At 44.9% G+C, this 20,909-nt stretch overlaps 1 protein-coding gene across 1 annotated transcript in view; it reads left to right on the top strand.

Moving 5' to 3' along the window:
- TBXAS1 (thromboxane A synthase 1) overlaps positions 1 to 20,909 on the top strand; it is a 353,481-nt gene that overhangs the window by 204,302 nt on the left and 128,270 nt on the right. Inside the window, exons 6-8 of the mRNA XM_074983822.1 lie at positions 9,068 to 9,156; positions 18,568 to 18,716; positions 20,396 to 20,526. Coding sequence (XP_074839923.1) covers positions 9,068 to 9,156; positions 18,568 to 18,716; positions 20,396 to 20,526 — 369 coding nt within the window. The remainder of the gene's footprint in view (positions 1 to 9,067; positions 9,157 to 18,567; positions 18,717 to 20,395; positions 20,527 to 20,909) is intronic.

The raw sequence follows: 20,909 nt of genomic DNA on the forward strand, positions 1-20,909 counted from the left end.
GAATCCACTCAAATTTGTCCAAGTTACAAGCCTCTGAAAAAAAAATCACAGTTCTCATGAACAGTAGAGACTTGCTAGAGCTTTGCATCTAAAATCTGTGGAAAAAAAACCAGCATGTGGTCATATAATTACAGACTGCATAATAATCCATAAGTAGAAGGGGGATAAATTACATTTGCCCAGGCTCTAGATATGCTCGAGTTCAAACAGGAATTAATTCAGGGAAATCCTATGGCCTGTGATTCAGGAAATCAGCTTAGGTAATTGCAGTGGTCATTTGTGGTTCCATAATCCATGAATTGCTATTCACCACCCCGTATCATGCTGACCTAGTGCCGTATTCTTGTGATGCCTGCTCTTATGCAATAGAGTATGAAAATCTGAATGAGACACCCACCACATCTGCAAGAGATGCAGCAAGGACTGTCACTCTCGTGTGGGTCTTCATAGTCACAGTAGATGCTGTAAATGAAGTCCTCAATTGAAACTTTAAAGGGCGCGATCCATAGTCTATGCAGACTGAAGGATGCCTACTACTACTACTACTATTACTCATGATCATACACAATCTTATTGCTATAATTACTATATATGAAGGTGAGGTTTTTTGCTATAATAACAGACAGTTGGTTAACCAGGTTTGCTGAAGGCTAAGATATTATACAAAAATGCTAGCATGACATGATAAGGTTAGAAAATAATAATTGGCTATGGTGGAATGGATTATTAGTGAGTCCTATAGACTTGCACTATGCATCAAAATAGGAGTTTAATACTCCTTGGCTGCGTCTACACGTGCACGCTACTTCGAAGTAGCGGCAGTAACTTCGAAATAGCGCCCGTCACGTCTACACGTGTTGGGCGCTATTTCGAAGTTGAAATCGACGTTAGGCGGCGAGACGTCGAAGTCGCTAACCCCATGAGCGGATGGGAATAGCGCCCTACTTCGACGTTCAACATCGAAGTAGGGACGTGTAGACGATCCGCGTCCCGCAACATCGAAATAGCGGGGTCCTCCATGGCGTCCATCAGCTGGGGGGTTGAGAGATACTCTCTCTCCAGCCCTTGCGGGGCTCTGTGGTCACCGTGGGCAGCAGCCCTTAGCCCAGGGCTTCTGGCTGCTGCTGCTGCAGCTGGGGGTCCATGCTGCATATACAGGGTCTGCAACTAGTTGTTGGCTCTGTGTATCTTGCACTGTTTAATGAAAGTGTGTCTGGGAGGGGCCCTTTAAGGGAGCGACTTGCTGTTGAGTCCGCCCCGTGACCCTGTCTGCAGCTGTGCCTGGCTCCCTTATTTCGATGTGTGCTACTTTGGCGTGTAGACGTTCCCTCGCTGTGCCTATTTCGATGTTGGGCTGAGCAACGTCGAAGTTGAACATCGACGTTGCCAGCCCTGGAGGACGTGTAGACGTTATTCATCGAAATAGTCTATTTCGATGTCGCAACATCGAAATAAGCTATTTCGAAGTTGGGTGCACGTGTAGACGTAGCCCTTAGCACCATTTAATGCTGTGTTAGGCTATCCTCTTCCCAGCAGAGGAAGGAACCTCCATCCTTTGTCCACCAATCTCTGGGGTAATAACTAAGAATAAGCAGTGGGAGCTGCCAGTGGTTGGAAAGGGCAACCATATCTTGCAAGCCCTTCCCTCTACTCCCAGAAAACACTAGCAAATGATGCACCACCTGACTAGCTGTTTGGTTTTGGCCCATTCCCCGCCCTGACCCAGATTCTAATCCTGAGACTGATTTTCTGATGTAAGTTGAGCAGTTTGGAAAGTGAGAATAACAGCTGAGCAGGCTGAGAAAGGGGAAGGAGAAAGAAGTGACAAATGGGCTTGGGGAAAATAAAACACTGATTCAAAATAATCTGACATGGACCAATATTACCTTGAACATTTTGCTCCTAGGTTGTTCATCTGATATAATTATTTTGTATGCAAGTTCTTTGCAGCAAGGAATGTGTCTTTCTATGGCATAATGTGGGAGCTAATACAGCAGATAATACATAATGATTAAATACTCATAAATGTAATTAATCAGAGGAGTGTGACTGTGATACTACTGAGAAAAGTAAATATCCCAGTATACTGTGTATACGTAGTGCCAGAATGTAATTGTTTTGTGCCAAGGCATGCATTGGCAGGATTATGCAAAGAAGCCCCTGGCAACAGGAGAAAACTCAACCCCCAGCACACATCTTTGGCAGATAGAAATAAATCTGGACACTGAGATACTCCTGCCATTAGGTAACTGGCAGATCAAATATTTACAAGGAACATATTGTTTAAATTTTACTTCATTACATTACTAGCATTCAATCAGAATGTACAGCAGCTGGAGTTTTATTTATTTAATAGAACATCCTAGGTTGTGGAGGTCTTGTATTGTGATTGGAAAATGACAGTGTGTAGTAAGGTGGTCGTCTCCAGGGCATAGCTGCTCAGCGTGATTTATTACTTGTACCATATTTTTTAAAGTAGCAACGAAGGGTCCTGTGACACCTTATAGACTAACAGAAAAGTTTAGAGCATGAGCTTTCGTGAGTTAACTCACTTCTTCAGATGCTGAAGAAGTGAGTTAACTCACGAAAGCTCATGCTCTAAACTTTTCTGTTAGTCTATAAGGTGCCACAGGACCCTTCGTTGCTACTACAGATCCAGACTAACACGGCTACCCCTCTGATACTTGACATATTTTTTAAAGTTTTCTGTAATTTCTTCCCTGCTCTTTTATTTCACTTGATTAAACAAAGGGCTTAAATTGTTCATGAATCAATAAATGTATCAGCTTGCAGTCTTTTTATTCAATTACTGCTAGAGGAGTTACCCAGCATTGCTAGGGTCCTTGTGGGGACTCAGGGCCAAGGACTGAAGTGTGTGTGTGTGTGTGGAGGGTGGCTCTGGGTAGGGGATAGGAGGTGCAGGAATCAAGGCAAGTGGTGGGGGGCTTAATTTAGGCATTTGCAAGGTGTGGAGAGGCTCAAGGCAAGGGTTGGGCATGCATGAGTCAGGGCAGGGGCTGATAGGTGCAAGGGGTGAGTGGTATGGTAGTCAGGGCAGAGGATGTGGGGGTTAGGGCAGGGGACTGGGACATCCCAGTGTTGGGATGAGGTGCAGGTGGTGCTACCTGGCCGGTGGTGTCTCCTTCAACAACAGGGGCTGAGCTGGCCAACTGGCAGCATCTCCCTAGAGAGAAGAGGGTAGCACAATCTCCCACTGGCTTTTCCCCATGGCCAGCTCAGGACAGTAGGACTCATGTGGCCCAGCCAGTGGCTTCTCCCTGAGGGGTGGCTTGGGTAGCGGGGACCACACTGGCTGGCCAGCAGCTGCTCCCCAGGGCTTGGGGTGCTCACAGCCCTCATGCGGTAATTGTGGGGTCTGATTGACACCACCCCCCATGCTTGCTGCACCCTGTGGTCATTCATGAGTATAGTTGCCCCGGGGATCACACACCTCTCCTATCATGTTTGATAAGAAACAATCACACTCCAGGCACATCCAAATTCCTGGTCCTGCTTTAAGTTTGGATACCGAAGTTGGTGGTCCAAACTTTTACTGTTCAGGAACAGTTCTTGAACAAATAGATAAATGGATGGATGGACAGATGCACTAACTCCCTCAATTATATAGTAGATTCAGTTATTTATGCCCTCCCCCCCCACCAAGGAAAAAAGCTTAAAATATGTCCCATGTAGTTTTGTTATGCAATAATTATCAAGGTATCCTCATCCTTATTCCTGAACACATTCACAACAAACCAAATCCTTGTGAATATTTATTTTCCTGGCTAGACCTGCCAACAAAAAATTCTCCTAGGTGGAAATAAAGTGCAACAATATTCTGATATCCCTAAGGGCTGGCAGAGTGTAGAAAGTTCAGTAGACTGAGCTGCCTTGTCCACCACAAATGTAACCCCTCCAGCACCCTTGCCCATTCCCATCAGCTGTTGGAAAGCTGTAACAACTGGCTGGGTGGCTGCATGTCCTGTGAGGAAGAATGAGAGGAAAATACGGTAGTGAAAAGAAAATCTATAATGATCACCATATGGTTAATAACCACACCTGTTTAAAATGCTGCCTTTTTTTCATTTTCCTCCCTGAATGAGTCTTATGTGAAAGGGTTTAACCCAGATGTTACAAAGCAACATTTCATACCATTTCAACCTGTTTAACAGAAATCTATTAATTTCATTCAAGCATCTGAGAAGAACCTCTTTTCAGGAGACTTTCCATAGGAAGTCCAAAGGGAAAGGAGACAGCACTACAATATGGTATCTTAACTTCCCTGCCACCTTTCAGCTACTTTTGCAGAATACTATTCTGGCTTCAGCAGAGTTCCCAGCATGAGGCCCTGATCGATTCAGTTCTGAGCTGGAATAGTAATGCCTGTTCCTTTATGAGCCAGCGTGGAAGCCCAAGTGACTAACAACATCCCTAGCTTGGAACATTTCTTTCAGTAAACGTACTGGATACTCATCCAGTGATCTCTTGGCTGTTTGTATTAAGGACCATGTGTTCAGCTGGCTTGCTGCCTGTGTACAAAGTGTTATGCCAGTTTCACAAAGGCAGAGATGCCAAGCAACCCTGGACTTGGATGGGTGCTCCACATTGCTCTGTTTATGTAGCAATAGGAGGCAATAAGTCGTTTTTGATAAGAGTGTCAGTAGTAGCACCAACCTGTTTGCTTTTATCATGGCTGATTCATACCCATGTGCTTCAGTAGAATATCTGGATATGAAAGCAAGGAGGGCGTGGGGGCTTATGAGCAGCTGACAATAGAGGTAGCTTCTATGGCAATGGGTGCATCGAATACCTCATTGTGTCTCCAGTGACTATCAGCTCATAGATGATAAAGAAATACAATCCACACTCCTGTGAAGAAAAGGTGCCAAGGGACATGCTCAGATCACAGGATGTACACTAACCCAAAGTAGTCAGCCCATCCATAGAGCATAATTCTGATGGGAGTCTGATTGCCAAGTATCAGGGCTTTCAGTCGAGTTAGTGTCCCGGCAGGTGCACTTGGCCTGTAGTGGGTTACCTAATTAACTGCACCACCCAATTAGTCAGGAAGGGCAGCTGGCTGCCTTTCCTACCAAGAGCAGCAGCAGCTGCTCAGTACATTCACTCCTGCCATTCTAATCCTCCATGTGTTTGCTCAGGCAAGCTGACACACTCGTTTGGCCCCTGGGCAAAGTGTGTGTGGGGCCTGGCTCTGTGCTCCCAGAAGGGGCAGGGCCAGGGCAGCTGGCCTTCCACAATGCCCAGATCAGAGCACGCTGCCCTCCCCCCCTCAGCACCGTCCACACTATACCTGTAGGAAATTTAACTTACTTTCAACCCATGGGCTACATCTACACTAGCACATTATGTCGAAGTAGCCTATTTTGAAGTAAGAACATCAAAACAGGCTACTTCAACGCGTATTGTCTACGTATCCTCTGGGGCTGGTGCCGTTGATGTTCAATGTCAAAGTAGCGACAGGGAACATTGAAAGGAGCTGCCCCAGAAGGAAATGCGGAGCGTCCACACACACAAGCGCTCCCCATTGAAATAAGGGGCCAGCAAAGCCTGCGGACGGGGTCACAGACTGGACTAACTCTTCTGGGGCAAGAACAAGCCGCTCCCTCAAAGGGCCCCTCCCAGACACACTTGGCCTGCACAGCACAAGGTCTGCAGAGCCGACAACCAGTTGCAGACCGCGTGCACGCAACATGGACCCCCAGCTGCAGCAGCAGCCAGAAGCCAGAAGCCCTGGGCTAAGGGCTGCTGCACGCGGTGACCATAGAACCCTGCAGGGGCTGGACAGAGTGTCTCTCAACCGCTCATCTGATGGCCGCCATGGAAGACCCCGCTATTTCGAAGTAGCGGGACACGGATCGTCTACACACACCCTACTTCAACTTTGAACATCGAAGTAGGGCGCTATTCCCATCTTCAGATAGAAATAGTGATTTTGACGTCTTGCTGCCTAACATCGATTTCAACATCGAAATAGAGCACAGTGCCTGTAGACGCGATGCGTGCTATTTCGACGGTGTGCCAGCTACTTCGAAGTAGCTGGCTAGTGTAGATGCACCCGTGGGGTTTAACCATGTATCTATGTCCGTAGTGGCAATTGCCATTCCCGAGAACCTTTTCCTCATATGGTGATAACACTGTTCTGATAACATGGAGAACAAACTGTAGAGGGCTAAAGTACCAGGCATTTATATGGTGCTTTGCTAACATAGCCTTCAGCAAAACTCACTGCCTCGGCATAGAAGTAAGGGTCTGTGCATGCTAATCTCTTTGTCAGGATTGCAGCCATAGATAAGGCATGTTCCCAGCCGTCCAGTCCCCAGATGGGGGGCAGAGGAGGAGAATGGGGAAGCTGCCCTGTGGCCTGGCCTGGCAATACAAAATGCCCTGGAGCCTTGGGACTTTTAACTCAGTGCTGGAGCACCACATGGTGTGCTCCCAGAAACACTGAGGGCTGGGGTGAGGGCTGTGCCACAGTCTGGGTGGCACTGAGGGCTGAGTGCCCTGGCCTCCTGCTTGTGCCCGAGGCCCTGCTCCCTCTGGAGATGCAGAACAGGGTTCCCACCTCCTTGGCCAGGGATCTAGTGAGGCTATTGGCCATACTGCCTGTCCTTGTGAATGTACCATAAATTTTTCAATGTACTGTGGACACTGGTCCTTGTAAGTCACCCTCCGTATTGGGTTGGGGTGCAATGGAGAAAAAACGGTATCATGTCTTTGACAGCAGTCTAAAGTGTAACACAGACAGAAACCCAACTTCAGTGGGCATTCAGTCAGGATTTCCTGACTTGGGTTTAGGCTCCATAGCAGCCAGTTGGTGGAGCTGGCATATTCTTTGTGGTCAGAAATGTGGGCGCAGGTTGGTATAACTTATGTCGCTCATGAGTGTGACTAAGCCACCTCCCCAAGTGATGTAAGTTCATAAAGTAGAATACTAGGACTGGAAGGGACGTTGAGAGGCCATCGAGTCCAGCCCTCTGCCCTACTGGCAGGACCAAGTACTGTCTAAACCATCCCTGATAGACATCTATCTAACCTGTTCTTAAATATCTCCAGCGATGGAGATTCCACAACCTCCTGTGGCAATTTATTCCACTGTTTGACCGCCCTGACAGTTAGGAACTTTTTCCTAATGTCCAACCTAAACCTCCCTTGATGCAGTTTAAGTCCATTGCCTCTTGTTCTATCCTCAGAGGCCAAAAAGAACAAGTTTTCTTCCTCCTCCTTGTGACACACTTTTAGATACCTCAAAACTGCTATCATGTCGCCCCTCAATCTTCTCTTTTCCAAACTAAACAAGCCCAATTCTTTCAGCCTTTCTTCATAGGTCACATTCTCTAGACCTTTAATCATTCTTGTTGCTCTTTTCTGGACCCTCCCTAATTTCTCCACATCTTTCTTGAACTGTGGTGCCCAGAACTGGACACAATACTCTAGCTGAGGCCTAACCAGCACAGAGTAGAGCAGAAGAATGACTTCTTGTGTCTTGTTCACAACACACCTGTTAATGCATCCCAGAATCATGTTTGCTTTTTTTGCAACAGCATCACACTGTTGACTCATATTTAGCTTGTGGTCCACTATAACCCCTAGATCCCTTTCTGCTGTAGTCATTCCTACACACTCTCTCCCCATTCTGTATGTGTGAAACTGATTGTTCCTTCTCAAGTGGAGCACTTTGCATTTGTCCTTATTAAACTTCATCCTGTTTACCTCAGACCATTTCTCCAATTTATCCAGATCATTTTGAATTATGACCCTATCCTCCAAAGCAGTTGCAACCCCTCCCAGCTTGGTATCTTCTGCAAACATAATAAGTGTACTTTCTATGCCAATATCTAAATTGTTGATGAAGGTATTGAACAGAACCGGTCCTAAAACAGACCCCTGTGGAACCCCACTTGTTATACTTTTCCAGCAGTATTGTGAACCATTAAGAACTACTCTTTGAGTACAGTTATCCAGTCAGTTATGAACCCACCTTATAGTAGCCTCATCTAAATTGTATTTGCCTAGTTTTTTGATAAGAATATCATGTGAGACCGTATCAAATGCTTTACTAAAGTCTAGGTATACCACACCTACCACTTCTCCCCTATCCACAAGGCTCGCTATCCTATCAAAGAAAGCTATCAGATTGGTTTGACATGATTTGTTCTTTACAAATCCATGCTGGCTGTTCCCTATCACATTACCACCTTCCAAGTGCTTGCAGATGATTCCTTTAATTAACGGCTCCATTATCTTTCCTGGCACAGAAGTTAAGCTGACTGGCCTGTAGCTTTCTGGGTTATTCTTATACCTCTTTTTATAGATGGGCGCTATATTTGCCCTTTTCCAGTCTTCTGGAATCTCTCCTGTCTCCCATGATTTTCCAAAGATGATAGATAAAGGCTCAGCTATCTCCTCTATCAGCTCCTTGAGTATTCTTGGATGCATTTAATCAGGCCCTGGTGATTTCCAGACATCTAATTTTTCTAAGTGATTTTTAACTTGTTCTTTTTTTATTTCAACTTCTAACCCTACCCCTTTCCCACTAGCATTCACTATGTTAGGCATTCCTTCATCAGACTTCTCAGTGAAGACCGAAACAATGAAGTCATTAAGCATCTCTGCCATTTCCAAGTTCCCTGCTACTGTTTCTCCCTCCTAGCTGAGCAATGGCCCTACCCTGTCCCTGGTCTTCCTCTTGTTTCTAATATATTTATAAAAAGTTACACCAATTTATAAAAGTTACACCAACATATGCGCCTGTTGGGACACCTCTTGTGACTGTGGTTTTATTACGCCAGAGAGTGAGCTCCCAGCAACACAGAGCATCTTCACCTGACACGCTGCAGTGGCATAGTAGTGTAGACAACCTGGGGAAACAAGGGTTGTCTGTCTACCCACCCCTCTTCCTCTCCCCCCTAAGATTCCTTGTACCCCAGGGAAAATTACTCTTTCACTGATACAAAAGCTCTTGTGAGCACTACATCATCTACTCCTATGTTGCGAATAAGGAGGATATTGTTGGTTTTTTAATTATACCCTATGGGTTCCTTTTCAGATGACGGTGCTAATAAACCAAGCATGTGATGTCCTGCTGAGTAACCTGAAGGACCATGCAGATTCTGGCCAGGCTTTTGATATCCAAAGGTATGTTCACCGCCCTACAAATGAGAACTACCTTTTCAAAATACTTGACCAGTCACACTTGCCCTCAATACATACTTCACAAAAGGAGTTCTCAGCCTCTTCCAAAGGGTGGGCCACAGCTCAGTGCAGGGCCTTTCCAATGAGACACCTCTCCTTTGCGGGGCAGTATCACTTTAAGGGTGCATCTTCGTCAGAAAGAAAACACCAAGGTGCTGCCTCTTAGAATCCGGGTCGGTTGGCTCTGGCTCCTTGCAGCTCTTGGCATGCAGCAGAGAGAGCGGGCCCATGCAGGCTGGAGTGGTGTATTGGTAAGAACTGGCTGCCACCCAGCTCACGCGTGGCTGACTTTTTGCTTCCCCCTGTTGATGGCACTTCCTTGTGGCAGCATTTAATTACACCTTTTTCCTGGCAATGCTGCCAGTACGTCTGGGGAGTGAAGCAAAAGGGCAGCTGCCCTGGGGTCCTATGAATTTAAAATAGCCCAAGCCCTGCAAATCTCTGCTAAAGCTCTGGGGCTCCCAGCTGCCACTGCTGCAGCCCTCAGGCTCCCAGCTGCCAGCTACTAAGGGCTGGCTTTGAGGGAGTGTCTTTCCTTAGCCCCGCCCCCTCTGCCTGAGGCCCCGCCCTAGAGCCAATCTCCATTGCTAAGGATGCTGATCCTGGTGCAGGGAGTAATGGTAAGTCCCAGAGGCTACTTTTGTCCCAGCCTGCAGGTCTAAAAATAGTGGTGTAAATGTTCCCTCTAGGGCTAGAGCCTGGATTCTGAAACCCTTGGAGGCCTGGTTCCAGCCCGAGCAGGAATGTATACACAGCTATTTTTAGCCCTGCAGCTGAGCCTCACAAACCCATGTCAATTGACCTGGGCTCCAAGACTTAGTTCCAGGTGTTTTCCTTTGCATTTGTAGACATATCCTAACATCCCAGTGGCAGCAGTTGCTTGTTTGAAAAAGCATCTAAGGTATTTGTCACAGTCTTTTAATCAAGGGTACCAGCTGGAAACTAAAAGGAGAGAGATCTGTGTCCAGTCCACTGAAAACACGCAAACACAGGAACTGCTATGCTGGAGCAGACCCATCTAGTCTAGTATCCTGTCTCTCATAGTGCCAGCCCCAGAAACTTGCAAGGATCCTCATGACAAACACTTGTAGGATACTTTACTTTCTCTTTAGTTCTCATCCTCGTCTCTGAATTGCCAGAGATTTGTATCAACCCTGAAGCACGAGGCTGAATCCATCCCTTTCAGGTATTTTGGTTAGCATTAGCAATTAGAACTGCGCTTATTTTTGTTATCCATATTAAAACAGGAATTTGATGTTTAAGTTGATAAATTCTTGGCTACCATAACTTCCTGCAACAGTGAGTGCCACAGTTTAATTATGTGTTGTGTGAAAAAGTATTTCCTTTTATTGGTTTTGCATTTGGCAGTTTTTAACTAAATTGAATGCCCCTTTGTTCTTATGTTATGAGGCAGGGAGAAAAGAAGCACTGGGTCTATCCTCTTTAGACCATGTTATATCCAACTATATAGTGTGATGAACCCCTTGACTATCCGTCAAGGGTTCTGCGCTTCTGGGCAGCTTCTTGTGTGCCTCAGAAAGGCCCCTCTCATTGCCCTGGGACTTCCCAAAGGCAAGGGTCTCCCTTTACCAAGCCATTTTCATAACAGGCCAGTCTGAATTTGGGGTGGAGGAGGTCTCTCTTTGCCAGGCTCAAGCTGCTCTGGCTCTGCCCCAGTTGGCCAGCCCTCCGGGGGAAGTGGTGGGGGGAGTCCAGTCTGGTCCACTAACCTGGACTCTGGCCCAGGTACCCTAGGGAAGGAGGGAGCTGGTGGGGGCTTTTTGCCCCTGCCCCACCACAGCACCCTTTCCTGGGGCCTCTTCCCCCACCACTCCCCTCTGGGGTCTTGTTCCCCTGTACCATTTTGCTGGGGTATTGGGATGGCCTGCACACATCCAGCCTCCTTCTCTCTGGGCACCACTCCTCTCTCCTCCTGCTACCTGGAGAAAGCCTTTTATAGAAAGCCTGGAGACCTTAACTGGTCACAGGTGCTTTAATTACAGCCTGTTGCTGGCTGACTCCTGATGCTCCCCAGCTGCCTATCCAGCCTGCAGGACTGCACCCTCTGTTACCTTAAAGAGGGGAAAAAAAGGGGTTCCTCCAGCACCCCAAATGCCCCCCCTCCATCAGGCCCTTGTCAGCTACAGTCTATGATCTGCCACAGTAGTTATGCTGTGTACGTGTATCATATCCCTTCTTATTCATCTCTATTTTTAATGTTAAACAAACCCAGTCTCTGCAATCTCCCCTTCTGTGATAGTTATCCCATATGCCTAATCATTCTTGCTGCTCTTCTCTGAACCCCTTTTAAGTCTGCACTATCATTTGTACACAAACTTCAGAATCCTTGGATATATGCAATCTGTTGCTTTCAAAATTACCATTTTGTTTCAGTACCTCCAGGTCTGACACTTCAACCTCTGATAGTACTTCATGTTTATTATCAGGAAAGATCAGGTCCAGGGTAGGTATCTCCCCAATATCCTCTGCAGTAAAGACTGATGCACAGAAATAATTTGTCTTTTAAGGAATGTTCTTGAGTTCCTCTGTGACTCCCTTCAATCCCTGGTGATCTGCAAACTGCCAGTGGTGCATCAAGTCTGAGAAATGCTATAAATACAATTAGTACAATAAGTACAACAATATGGATAGAAATTATTGGCAGGGGTATTAGGAAGGCTCTCCCTGCGAGGGATCTGCTTTTGAGTTAAAGAGGCAGCTTCTTCCTGGTCACAGCCCCAGAGAATCTGATACCTGGAATCAAAGCAGTCTTTCATGAGATGACATGGGGGCTGTGACCATGGATAATTTGATAGTTCTTTGCAACTCCCTGATGTAATGCATGTGATTTATAGCCGTTTATAAAGAGCTTATTTTTCTTTTTATAATTTTAGAAGTACAGTTCCTGACCAAAAGGGTTACATAAACACTATTAAAATTTCTCACGTGAACTTTAAAGGAGGCTGGAGGCTGCTGTTATTAATAGCACTTAGCCTTTGTTGTTTGTTGTTAGAAGAAAAATGAAAAAAATTGCTGTAGGTGAAACTGAAAGCTAATGAAAATTGACTCAAAGCTAATGAAAATTGACTTAAAGCTAAAAAAACAAAAGAGGAAAATGTATAATGTAATATTTGGACAGCAGATATTGAGGGAACAAGTTAAGAATTACTTAGATAAATTAGATGTCTTCAGGTTGGCAGGGCCTGGTGAAATACATCCTAAAGTACTTATGGAATGTATGAAGAGATCTCTGCTCCATTAATGATTATCTTTTAGAATTTCTGCAGGATGGGGGCGATCCCAGAAGACTGGAAAAGGGCAAATATTATCTACAAAAAGGAGAATATAGGCAGTTCATGGAATTGTAGACCAGCCATTGTGACATATGTATTTGCAAATATAGTAGTGCAAATATTCAAACAAATATGTAAGCCCCTAGAAGATAAAAAGGTGATAAATAATAGTTTGGATTTGTCAAGAACAAATCATGTCAAACCAATGTCATATCCTTCTTGGACAAGGTAACAAGCCTTGTGGATAGAGAAGAAACAGTAGATATGATATATCTTGACTTTACCCCACTGTCTCTCATGACCTTCTCATAAGCAAACAAGGGAAATTGTAGACTAGATAAAGTTCCTATAAGGTAGATGCAGAAATGCTTAGAAAACCACACTCAGAAAGTACTTAATGTTCACAGACAAACTGGAAGATTATATTGAATGGGGTCCTGCAGGGAACTGCCCTGAGTTAGGTTCTAGTCAGTATCATCATCATCATCATCAATAACCAGGGGCTCAGCGCCCATTGGTGTCTGATGCCTCTCTCACTATTTCCTTCCATCTTTCCCTATCCAGTGCAGACTGGCTTAGTTTCTGTAGACTAGCTCCGCACCAATCTACTACATCATCTATCCATTCTTTGTGGGGTCTGCCTCTCCTATTCGAACCATCCATTATGCCGAATACTAGGGTCTTGATTTCTCGTTCGTCATTCATTCTGCAAATATGTCCAAATAGTTGTAGCTTCCGTTTTATAACCTTCTGCATCAGGTTCTCTTTCTGCTGTATCTTCCTATGTAATTCCTCCTGCATCCATCCTATTCTCAGAATCTTTCTATAACAACTCCTTTTGAACGCCAATATTCTTCTTTTCAAATCTTTCATTATCACCCATGTCTCACATCTGTACAACAGGCTGCTGAATACACACGTTTTCAAGACGCCCAGCTTCCTTCTTAAGCTAATTGCTTTGCTTTTCCAGACCTTATCCATCGCCTTCAAACTCACTCTTGCTTTCGCTATTCTAGTCACTAATTCCTTCTTACAGTCTAGATCATATGTTATGTTGCTCCCCAGATATGTGAACTTCTCTACATTTTCTAGTTCAATACCATCCACATTGATCTTCCTTCCTATTTCCTTATCTCCAAATACCATTGTTTTTGTTTTATCAATGTTCATAATCAGTCCGTACTGCTTCCCTTCTTCATTTAACACCCGCACCATTTTCACTAGCTTCTCCTCATCTTCCTCAATGATAACTATATCATCCGCGAACCTCAAGTTGTTAATTCTTTTCCTGTGCACAGATATCCCTTCTACCTCTTCCCTGATCTTGTCCATCGCTCTCTCCGGATGTGCAATGAAGATACTTGGCGATATTGGATCTCCTTGTCTCGTACCTCTACTTGTTTTAAACCAACTTCCCAACTCCCCGCATGTTCTCACCACTTCCTCCGCATTTATCATTGATATCTTTCAACAACCATATTAGTCTGTTATCCACTCCGTATGACTCCAACACCGCCCAAGTCACTTTCTGTTGTATACTGTCAAATGCCTTTTGAAAATTGATGAAGCAAGTGTATACGGCTTTGTTCTTTCATTGAGCTTTCTCCGCTATCAGTCTTAGTGCCAATATCTGCTGTATGGTACTTCTATCTTTTCTGAACCCTGCTTACTCATCTGCTATATATTCTTCTATCTGCGATCTTAATCTCTCAGTCAGTATCATCACCAGCACTTTACCTAGATGACTTGTTAAGGCAATCATTCTGTAGTTCTTGCACTCCAGTGTAGTTCCTTTCTTGGGTATTGTCACTAGCACAGATCTTGTCCATTCCTTAGGCGCCTTCCCCTTCTTTCCATGCTATATTACATAGTCAGTGTATTTCCTGAATCATGCTTTCTCCGCCATATTTGATCATCTGTCCCGTGATCTTATCATTTCCAAGGCTCTTGTTGTTCTTTAGTGGGTTCATTGCTTTTTCTACTTCCTCCTTTGAAATATCGGTCTCGCTATACTTATCTACACCCTTCTAGTTTCCATCCTGCACACGTGACTAGATCCATTGTTTACAGTCAAGCTCTTAGGTATAATCGCATTTGCTCTGATCCAACTGACAGAGACCAAAAACTACAAGAACTTTACCAAATATTCATAAACCTGAACTACCCACCAGGAGAAGTAAAAAAACAAATCGACAGGGTCAGACGCATACCCAGAAACCAGCTACTCCAAGATCAGCCCAAAAAAGCCAAGAACAGAACACCACTGGTCATCACCTAGAGCCCCCAACTCAAACAACTGCAACGAATTATTAAAGACCTACAACCTATTCTTAATCAGGATGCTACACTCCAGAAGGCCCTGGAGGACATGCCTGTTCTCTCCTACAGACAACCTCCCAACCTCATGAGGATCCTTACTAACAGCCACAGTCTATACCCCAGGAACACCAGTCCTGGAACCTTTCCCTGCAACAAAGCCCGCTGCCAGCTTTGTCCACATATCTTCTCTGGAAATACCATCACTGGACCTAACCAGGTTACTCACAGAATCACGGGCACTTTCTCATGCTCCTCTACTAACATCATATATGCCATCATGTGCCAACAATGCCCAGATGCTTTGTATATTGGACAGACTTCTAACTCCCTTAGACAAAGGGTCAATGGGCACAAAACAGACATCAAAACACTCCAGATCCACAAACCAGTTAGTCAACATTTTAATGGAATGGGACATTCTGTCAATGACCTCAAGGTATGTGTGTTACTGAAGAGAAATTATCGTTCCGTTTTAGAAAGAGAAGTGGATGAACTGACATTTATATTCAAATTCGGAACATTAACACATGGTTTAAATCGTGATGGGAACTTTCTGAGTCACTATAGGGGCTCGTCTGCATACTTGGCTCAATCTAATTCTTGATCTTCCCCCCCACCCCTCCACTCTCTGATTTGCTCACCTTGATTATCTTTTTTCTGATTTGTCCTCCTTGCTTACTGTTTTTGGTTTTCTGTGTCTTAAATATTGAGTCTGTTCTGGTCTGGCTATGGTCTGAAGAAGTGGGTCTGTCCCACGAAAGCTCACCTAATAAACTATTTTGTTAGTCTTTAAAGTGCTACTTGACTGCTTTTTGTTTTGATAGTGTATAGACTAGCATGGCTTCCTCTTTGTATAGATCAGTGCAATATCTTGTCCATCACTGCACAATCTTCTCCCTGTTCATGAGCACTTCTTCGTTCTCATCTTTGATCGCCATCTGCTTCAGTTGCCATTTCCTATTAATATTCCTAATTGGTTTATACACCTCCCTGATCTTACATTTGCCGTAATACCTCTCAATATCTTCACATTGCTCCTCTAACCATTTCTCCTTATCCTTTCCAGCTGCTTTCCTTACCTTATTGCATTTCATCCTATATTGCTGTTCTGCCATCTCAGAAACATCTCTTCTGATCTTCAACACTCTTTTCTCTTGAACCAACTTCAGTGTCTTCTGGGTAATCCACTTCTTCTTGATCTTTTCTTCTTCTGGAACAGTCTGATCAATTGCCTCTTCTATAGTGGTGGCTATCCCTGCGACTCTCTTATCTAGGTCTTCCTCTGTGTCGATATTCTTAATCTTCTCTTCAAGCGCTGTTCTGTATGCATTCCCTGTTTCTTCCTCACATAGCCTCGCCACATCTCTTCTTTTCTTAAACTGTGTCTTACATTTTCTTTTGAGTTTTATCTTGATGCTTGCACTCACAAGACTGTGGTCTGAGTCTATATCCACTCCTTGGAAAGTTCGGCACTGCTGTACTGATGTTATCCATCTTCTTCTTATCAAAATCATATCTATCATGTTCTTGGACTTCCCATCATTTGATTGCCATGTCCACTTCCTACAGACCTTTTGTTGGAATCTCGTGTTGCAAAATCACCATGTCGTGCTCTGTAGCAAACTCTAACAGTTTCTCACCTCTTTCGTTTCTTTCTCCATATCCAAACCTTCCCATGACTCTCTCCCAACCATCATTATCTGTTCCAACCTTCGCATTCCAATCTCCTCTGATGATCAACACATTTTTCTTCAGTATCTCCTCCACTGTCTTTGTCAAGTCTTTATAAAATAGCTCAATCTCTTCCTCCATACTGTCTGACGTGGGTGTATACACCTGAATGACTGAGATGTTGAACAGTTTTGCTTCGAATCACGCGACCATCATTCCTGCACTCACCGGTTTGTATCCTAATAATGCTCTTCTAGCTGTTTTGCTAAGAACGAATCCAACTCCTGCTTCATGCTTCGTTTCATTTCCTGACCATATGACTTCGCAACTGCATATCTCTCCTGATCCCGTCTAGTGCATCTCTGCCAGTCCAAGTATATCACATCGATATCTCTCCATTTCCTTCCAAAGCAGCTCTAATTTTCCAGTTGCCCACAGTGTTCGGACATGCCATGTTCCAATGGATAGCATATGTGTTAGGTGTAATTTTCTAGTCAATATCTTCATAAATAACTTAGCTAATGGCACAGAGATTACACTTATAAAGTTTTTGAACGGTACCAATTTGAGAGGGGTTGTAAGCACTTTGGAGGATTCAAATCATCTTGACAAACTGCAGGAATGGCCTAAGATAAATAGTATGAAATTCAATATGGACAAATGCAAAGTACAGTGCTTAGGAAGGAGTACAGTAGGGTCTCAGAGTACACAAACTCAGAGTAGGCGAACCCGCTCTTACGCATCTGACCCTGGCCCCAACCCCTCAGCCCAGTTTAAACCACCTGCAAGTGGCTCTGGTTCAAGCCACCCCTGCTGCCCCGCACAGCTCTAGCTTGACCCCCATGCTGGCTCACAAGCTGCCTGCCTGCCCGCCTGCCCCACGTGGCTCCGGCTCGACCCCCATGCCAGCTCACTAGCCACCCCCCTACCAGCTCCATGGCTCCGGTGCAACTCCCCCCCACCAGCTCACAAGCTGCCCACCTCCCCCCCGCCCTGTGCGGCGCCGGTGCAACCCTCTTGCCGGCTCACCACCCAGGCACAGTTCTGGTTCTGGCTTAACTCCCTGTCCCCCCGCAGCCCAGCTCACCACCTGCATTCAACTCCACCCCTCAACCCCCTGCAGCCCTAACCCACCCTAGGCTGAGCTCACCCCCCCGCCCACCTCCCACAGCCCCAACCTACCGCCAGGCTTAACCCTCCCCAACTGCGCCCTCACCTAGGATTTGCCTTTCTGCTGCTTCCCTGGCTGCAGAACATGTGTTCTGCCAGAGAAAAGGCCAGACCCCAACTTGCGTGAAATCCAGGTTTAGGTGAGGGTGCATGGAACGGAACCCTCGCATACTCTGAGACCTTACTGTAATATACTGTGAAAATATAGCATGGTAAAAGACTGTCTCAGAAGGATCTCAGGGTTGCTGTGCATCACAAACTAAATATAAGTCAACAATATAATACTGGTGCAAAAAAACTTAACAACTTTATGGGCCATATTAACAGGAGGGGGTGTAAGTAAGAATTAATTATTCAACTCTCTTAAGCACTGACAAGGCCTCAGCAGAAGCACTGTGGCTAGCTCTGTGCACTATACTTTTGGACAGATGTGGATAAACAGGAGAATGTCCAGAGGAGAGCAACAAAAATGATTAAGGTTCTAGAAAACATGACATGGGAGAAAAGATTTAAAAAACTGAGTTTGTTTAATGTGGAGAAGAGAAGTGGGGGGTGGATAGAGAGACATGATAACAATGTTTTATTGTAATATAGAGAAGGGTGATTAAATTGTTCTCCTTACCTATTGAGCAAGGGAGATTTAAGTTGGATGAAAACTTCCTAACTGTATGGGTAGCTAAACACTAGATCAAATTGCTTAGGGAAGCAATGGTTTTTAAGAACATGCGTGATAAACACATGTCCTTGGATGATCTAGATAGTACTTAGTTCAACATCAGCTCAAGCGACTTGGCTTGATGACATATTGAGGTCCATTCCCATCCTACATTTCTATGATTCTGTGATTCTGAGGAGATGCAAACAAGCAGCTAATGATGTCATGTGCTTAAATTCAATGCAGGAGTTATGGCTGCTTCACCTTGGATGTTGTCGCTAGCGTGGCTTTTGGTATCCACGTGGATTCTCAGACGAATCCTGATGACGCCTTTGTTAAGAATTGCAAAAAGTTCTTTGAGTTTTCAGTTTTTAGGCCCATTCTAATTCTAACCAGTAAGTATAACCCTCCTTTGTCTATTCATTTTTAGAAATTCTTCTTGAGTCACAAAACATTGTGCAATGGGAGCAGGAAGACATTCTGAAGGTGTTGATTTAGAAGTGTCAAAGTGCAGCCCACACACCAAATACAGCCCATGAATTTCTATAGTGTGGCCTTCATCCACCCTCATCTTCATGGTGAGCATATCTCCTGCTGAACTACATGTCCCAGGAGGCAATGCTTGGCCTGGATCTGAGTGGAAGGGTTGCAGAGTGCTGGTACAAGAGCACCCAATTAGCCCCTGCCCTGTCAGTTCCAATCTGAAGCTGATTGTAGCTAAGGCCTTATCTATACTAAAAGATTAAGAAACATAGTCTGGGTCTAAACTTACCTTGACTATCGACAGCTGCTGTGCAATTTTAGATACACCGAGTACTGAAAATCGATTTTGCAGCCATTGATATGCATCCCTTTCCCCACGTCAGAATGCCAGCAGGAGTGCTCCTCCCATCAGCATCCCTTAATTCTTGCAGCTCACAAGGAGTTAAAGGGTCGACATTGACTCTGGAAGGCACCATTTTGCGCATGCGTGAAATGGCACCCTGGAAGATCGAACCTAACAGTTTGATCGTCCGCGTTGAGTGTAGACCCAGCCTCCATTACAGAAGCTGTAGGGTAGACAGGGCTCATTCATTTTTTAACATCCTGTTATAGAGACCTGCTCAGAGCATTGTTAGAAAATATAACAATAGAAAGTTCCAGAGCCCATGTGAATTTTGTCTGCACTACAGATTGCACTGGTACTTCTCACCAGTAGAGCTGTTTCCATTGGGAATTGTGTGTCTGTCAAATCCTCATGTGAAAGCCTGGCCCATTGAACTTAATGAAAGTTTTTACATTGACTTCGATGGTCCAGGGTCAATAAGGCTTGAGTGAGCCAAGGCCTCCATGAAAGAAAGTAAGTTTCTATATCATGCAGGGTATGTAAACAGAGAAGGCTGGTGTTCAGCATTATCCTTGTCACTCATGCATTGCATAGTTTGATTTACAACAGGAGTGCTGTGACAATTAGCTGGTGTTGGTAAAGCTGTTTGAAGGGGATCATGGTACTTTGAGATGATAGTCAAGCAGGAAGCTGTTTGATAGCCTTGTCGTTCATGGTTTACCTCCCAGCAGAGTTATACTGAAGTGTAAAACTTCAGGTTTCTTATCACTGACTATAAATAATAAGGGGATGTAGTGCACTCTTGGGCCCTGCTTAACTTCAGTGCATCTTCCTCCTGCCTTTGTCTCTTGTGTAAATGCATGTGGAGTAAAATGAGTGAAGTAGGCACCCATTTTCTGACAGCTGGACAGGGAGCTGGAAATAGGTTACTATCCACCCAGAGTTGGTGGCAGAGAAATGCTCCTTTTTCCTCCTGATGCTTGTGGCATTATGAATTGAACTTTTGTACTGTGGAACAAAACTACAAACTGGAGCAAACTTTGGAGGGAATGTGACCAACAGGAGATTCCTAGTCAAAATCTGCTGGAGGTTACGCAATATCACTCTATAGTGCAGGGATAAAATCAGATATTAAGTGGCATAAAACTAAAAACACCCACTCAGTGGGAGCCCAAATAAAGTCCAGGCAGGGGAGATAAGTGTTCCTACACCCAACTTAAACGTTCTCTTTTCAATAATCTCTTAAAGTTGCGTTTCCGTTTATAATGATCCCGCTGCTCCGGATTCTGCCCAACAAGAGTCGTGATGAGCTGAATGGATTTTTTATCAAAGCTATTAAGAATATGATTGCCTTGAGAGACCAACAAGATGCAAACGAGGTAAGGTATCTCTGTGATAAATGGAAGGGTGGGGAAGTGTATGTGGATAAAATCAGAACTGACACGCTTCTTTTCCTGATTGTCTTCTCTGGCCATTCCTCTTCTTTCTCCTTACCTAAAACTCTCCTGCCCATCTCTTCCTCTGCATGCCTCTCCCCTCTGCATCCTTTGTTTTCATTCTTCCCTGCCCCCAGGGATGTCCTACCATGATGAAGTGTCCATGTCTGGTGTCTGGAGGTGTGGGCACATGGCTGCTGGCTCAGGCTGCTTACAGGCATGGTGTGGCTGACCTGTCTAGAGTCACCACTCCTAGCACAGACTGCCGTCTGAGTGACTCTCTGACTCTGTATTAATCTAGCTCCATCCAGACTCTTGTGTAGTTT

This window comes from Carettochelys insculpta, chromosome 1, assembly GCF_033958435.1.
Source record: "Carettochelys insculpta isolate YL-2023 chromosome 1, ASM3395843v1, whole genome shotgun sequence".
Classification (NCBI taxonomy): Eukaryota; Metazoa; Chordata; order Testudines; family Carettochelyidae; genus Carettochelys; species Carettochelys insculpta.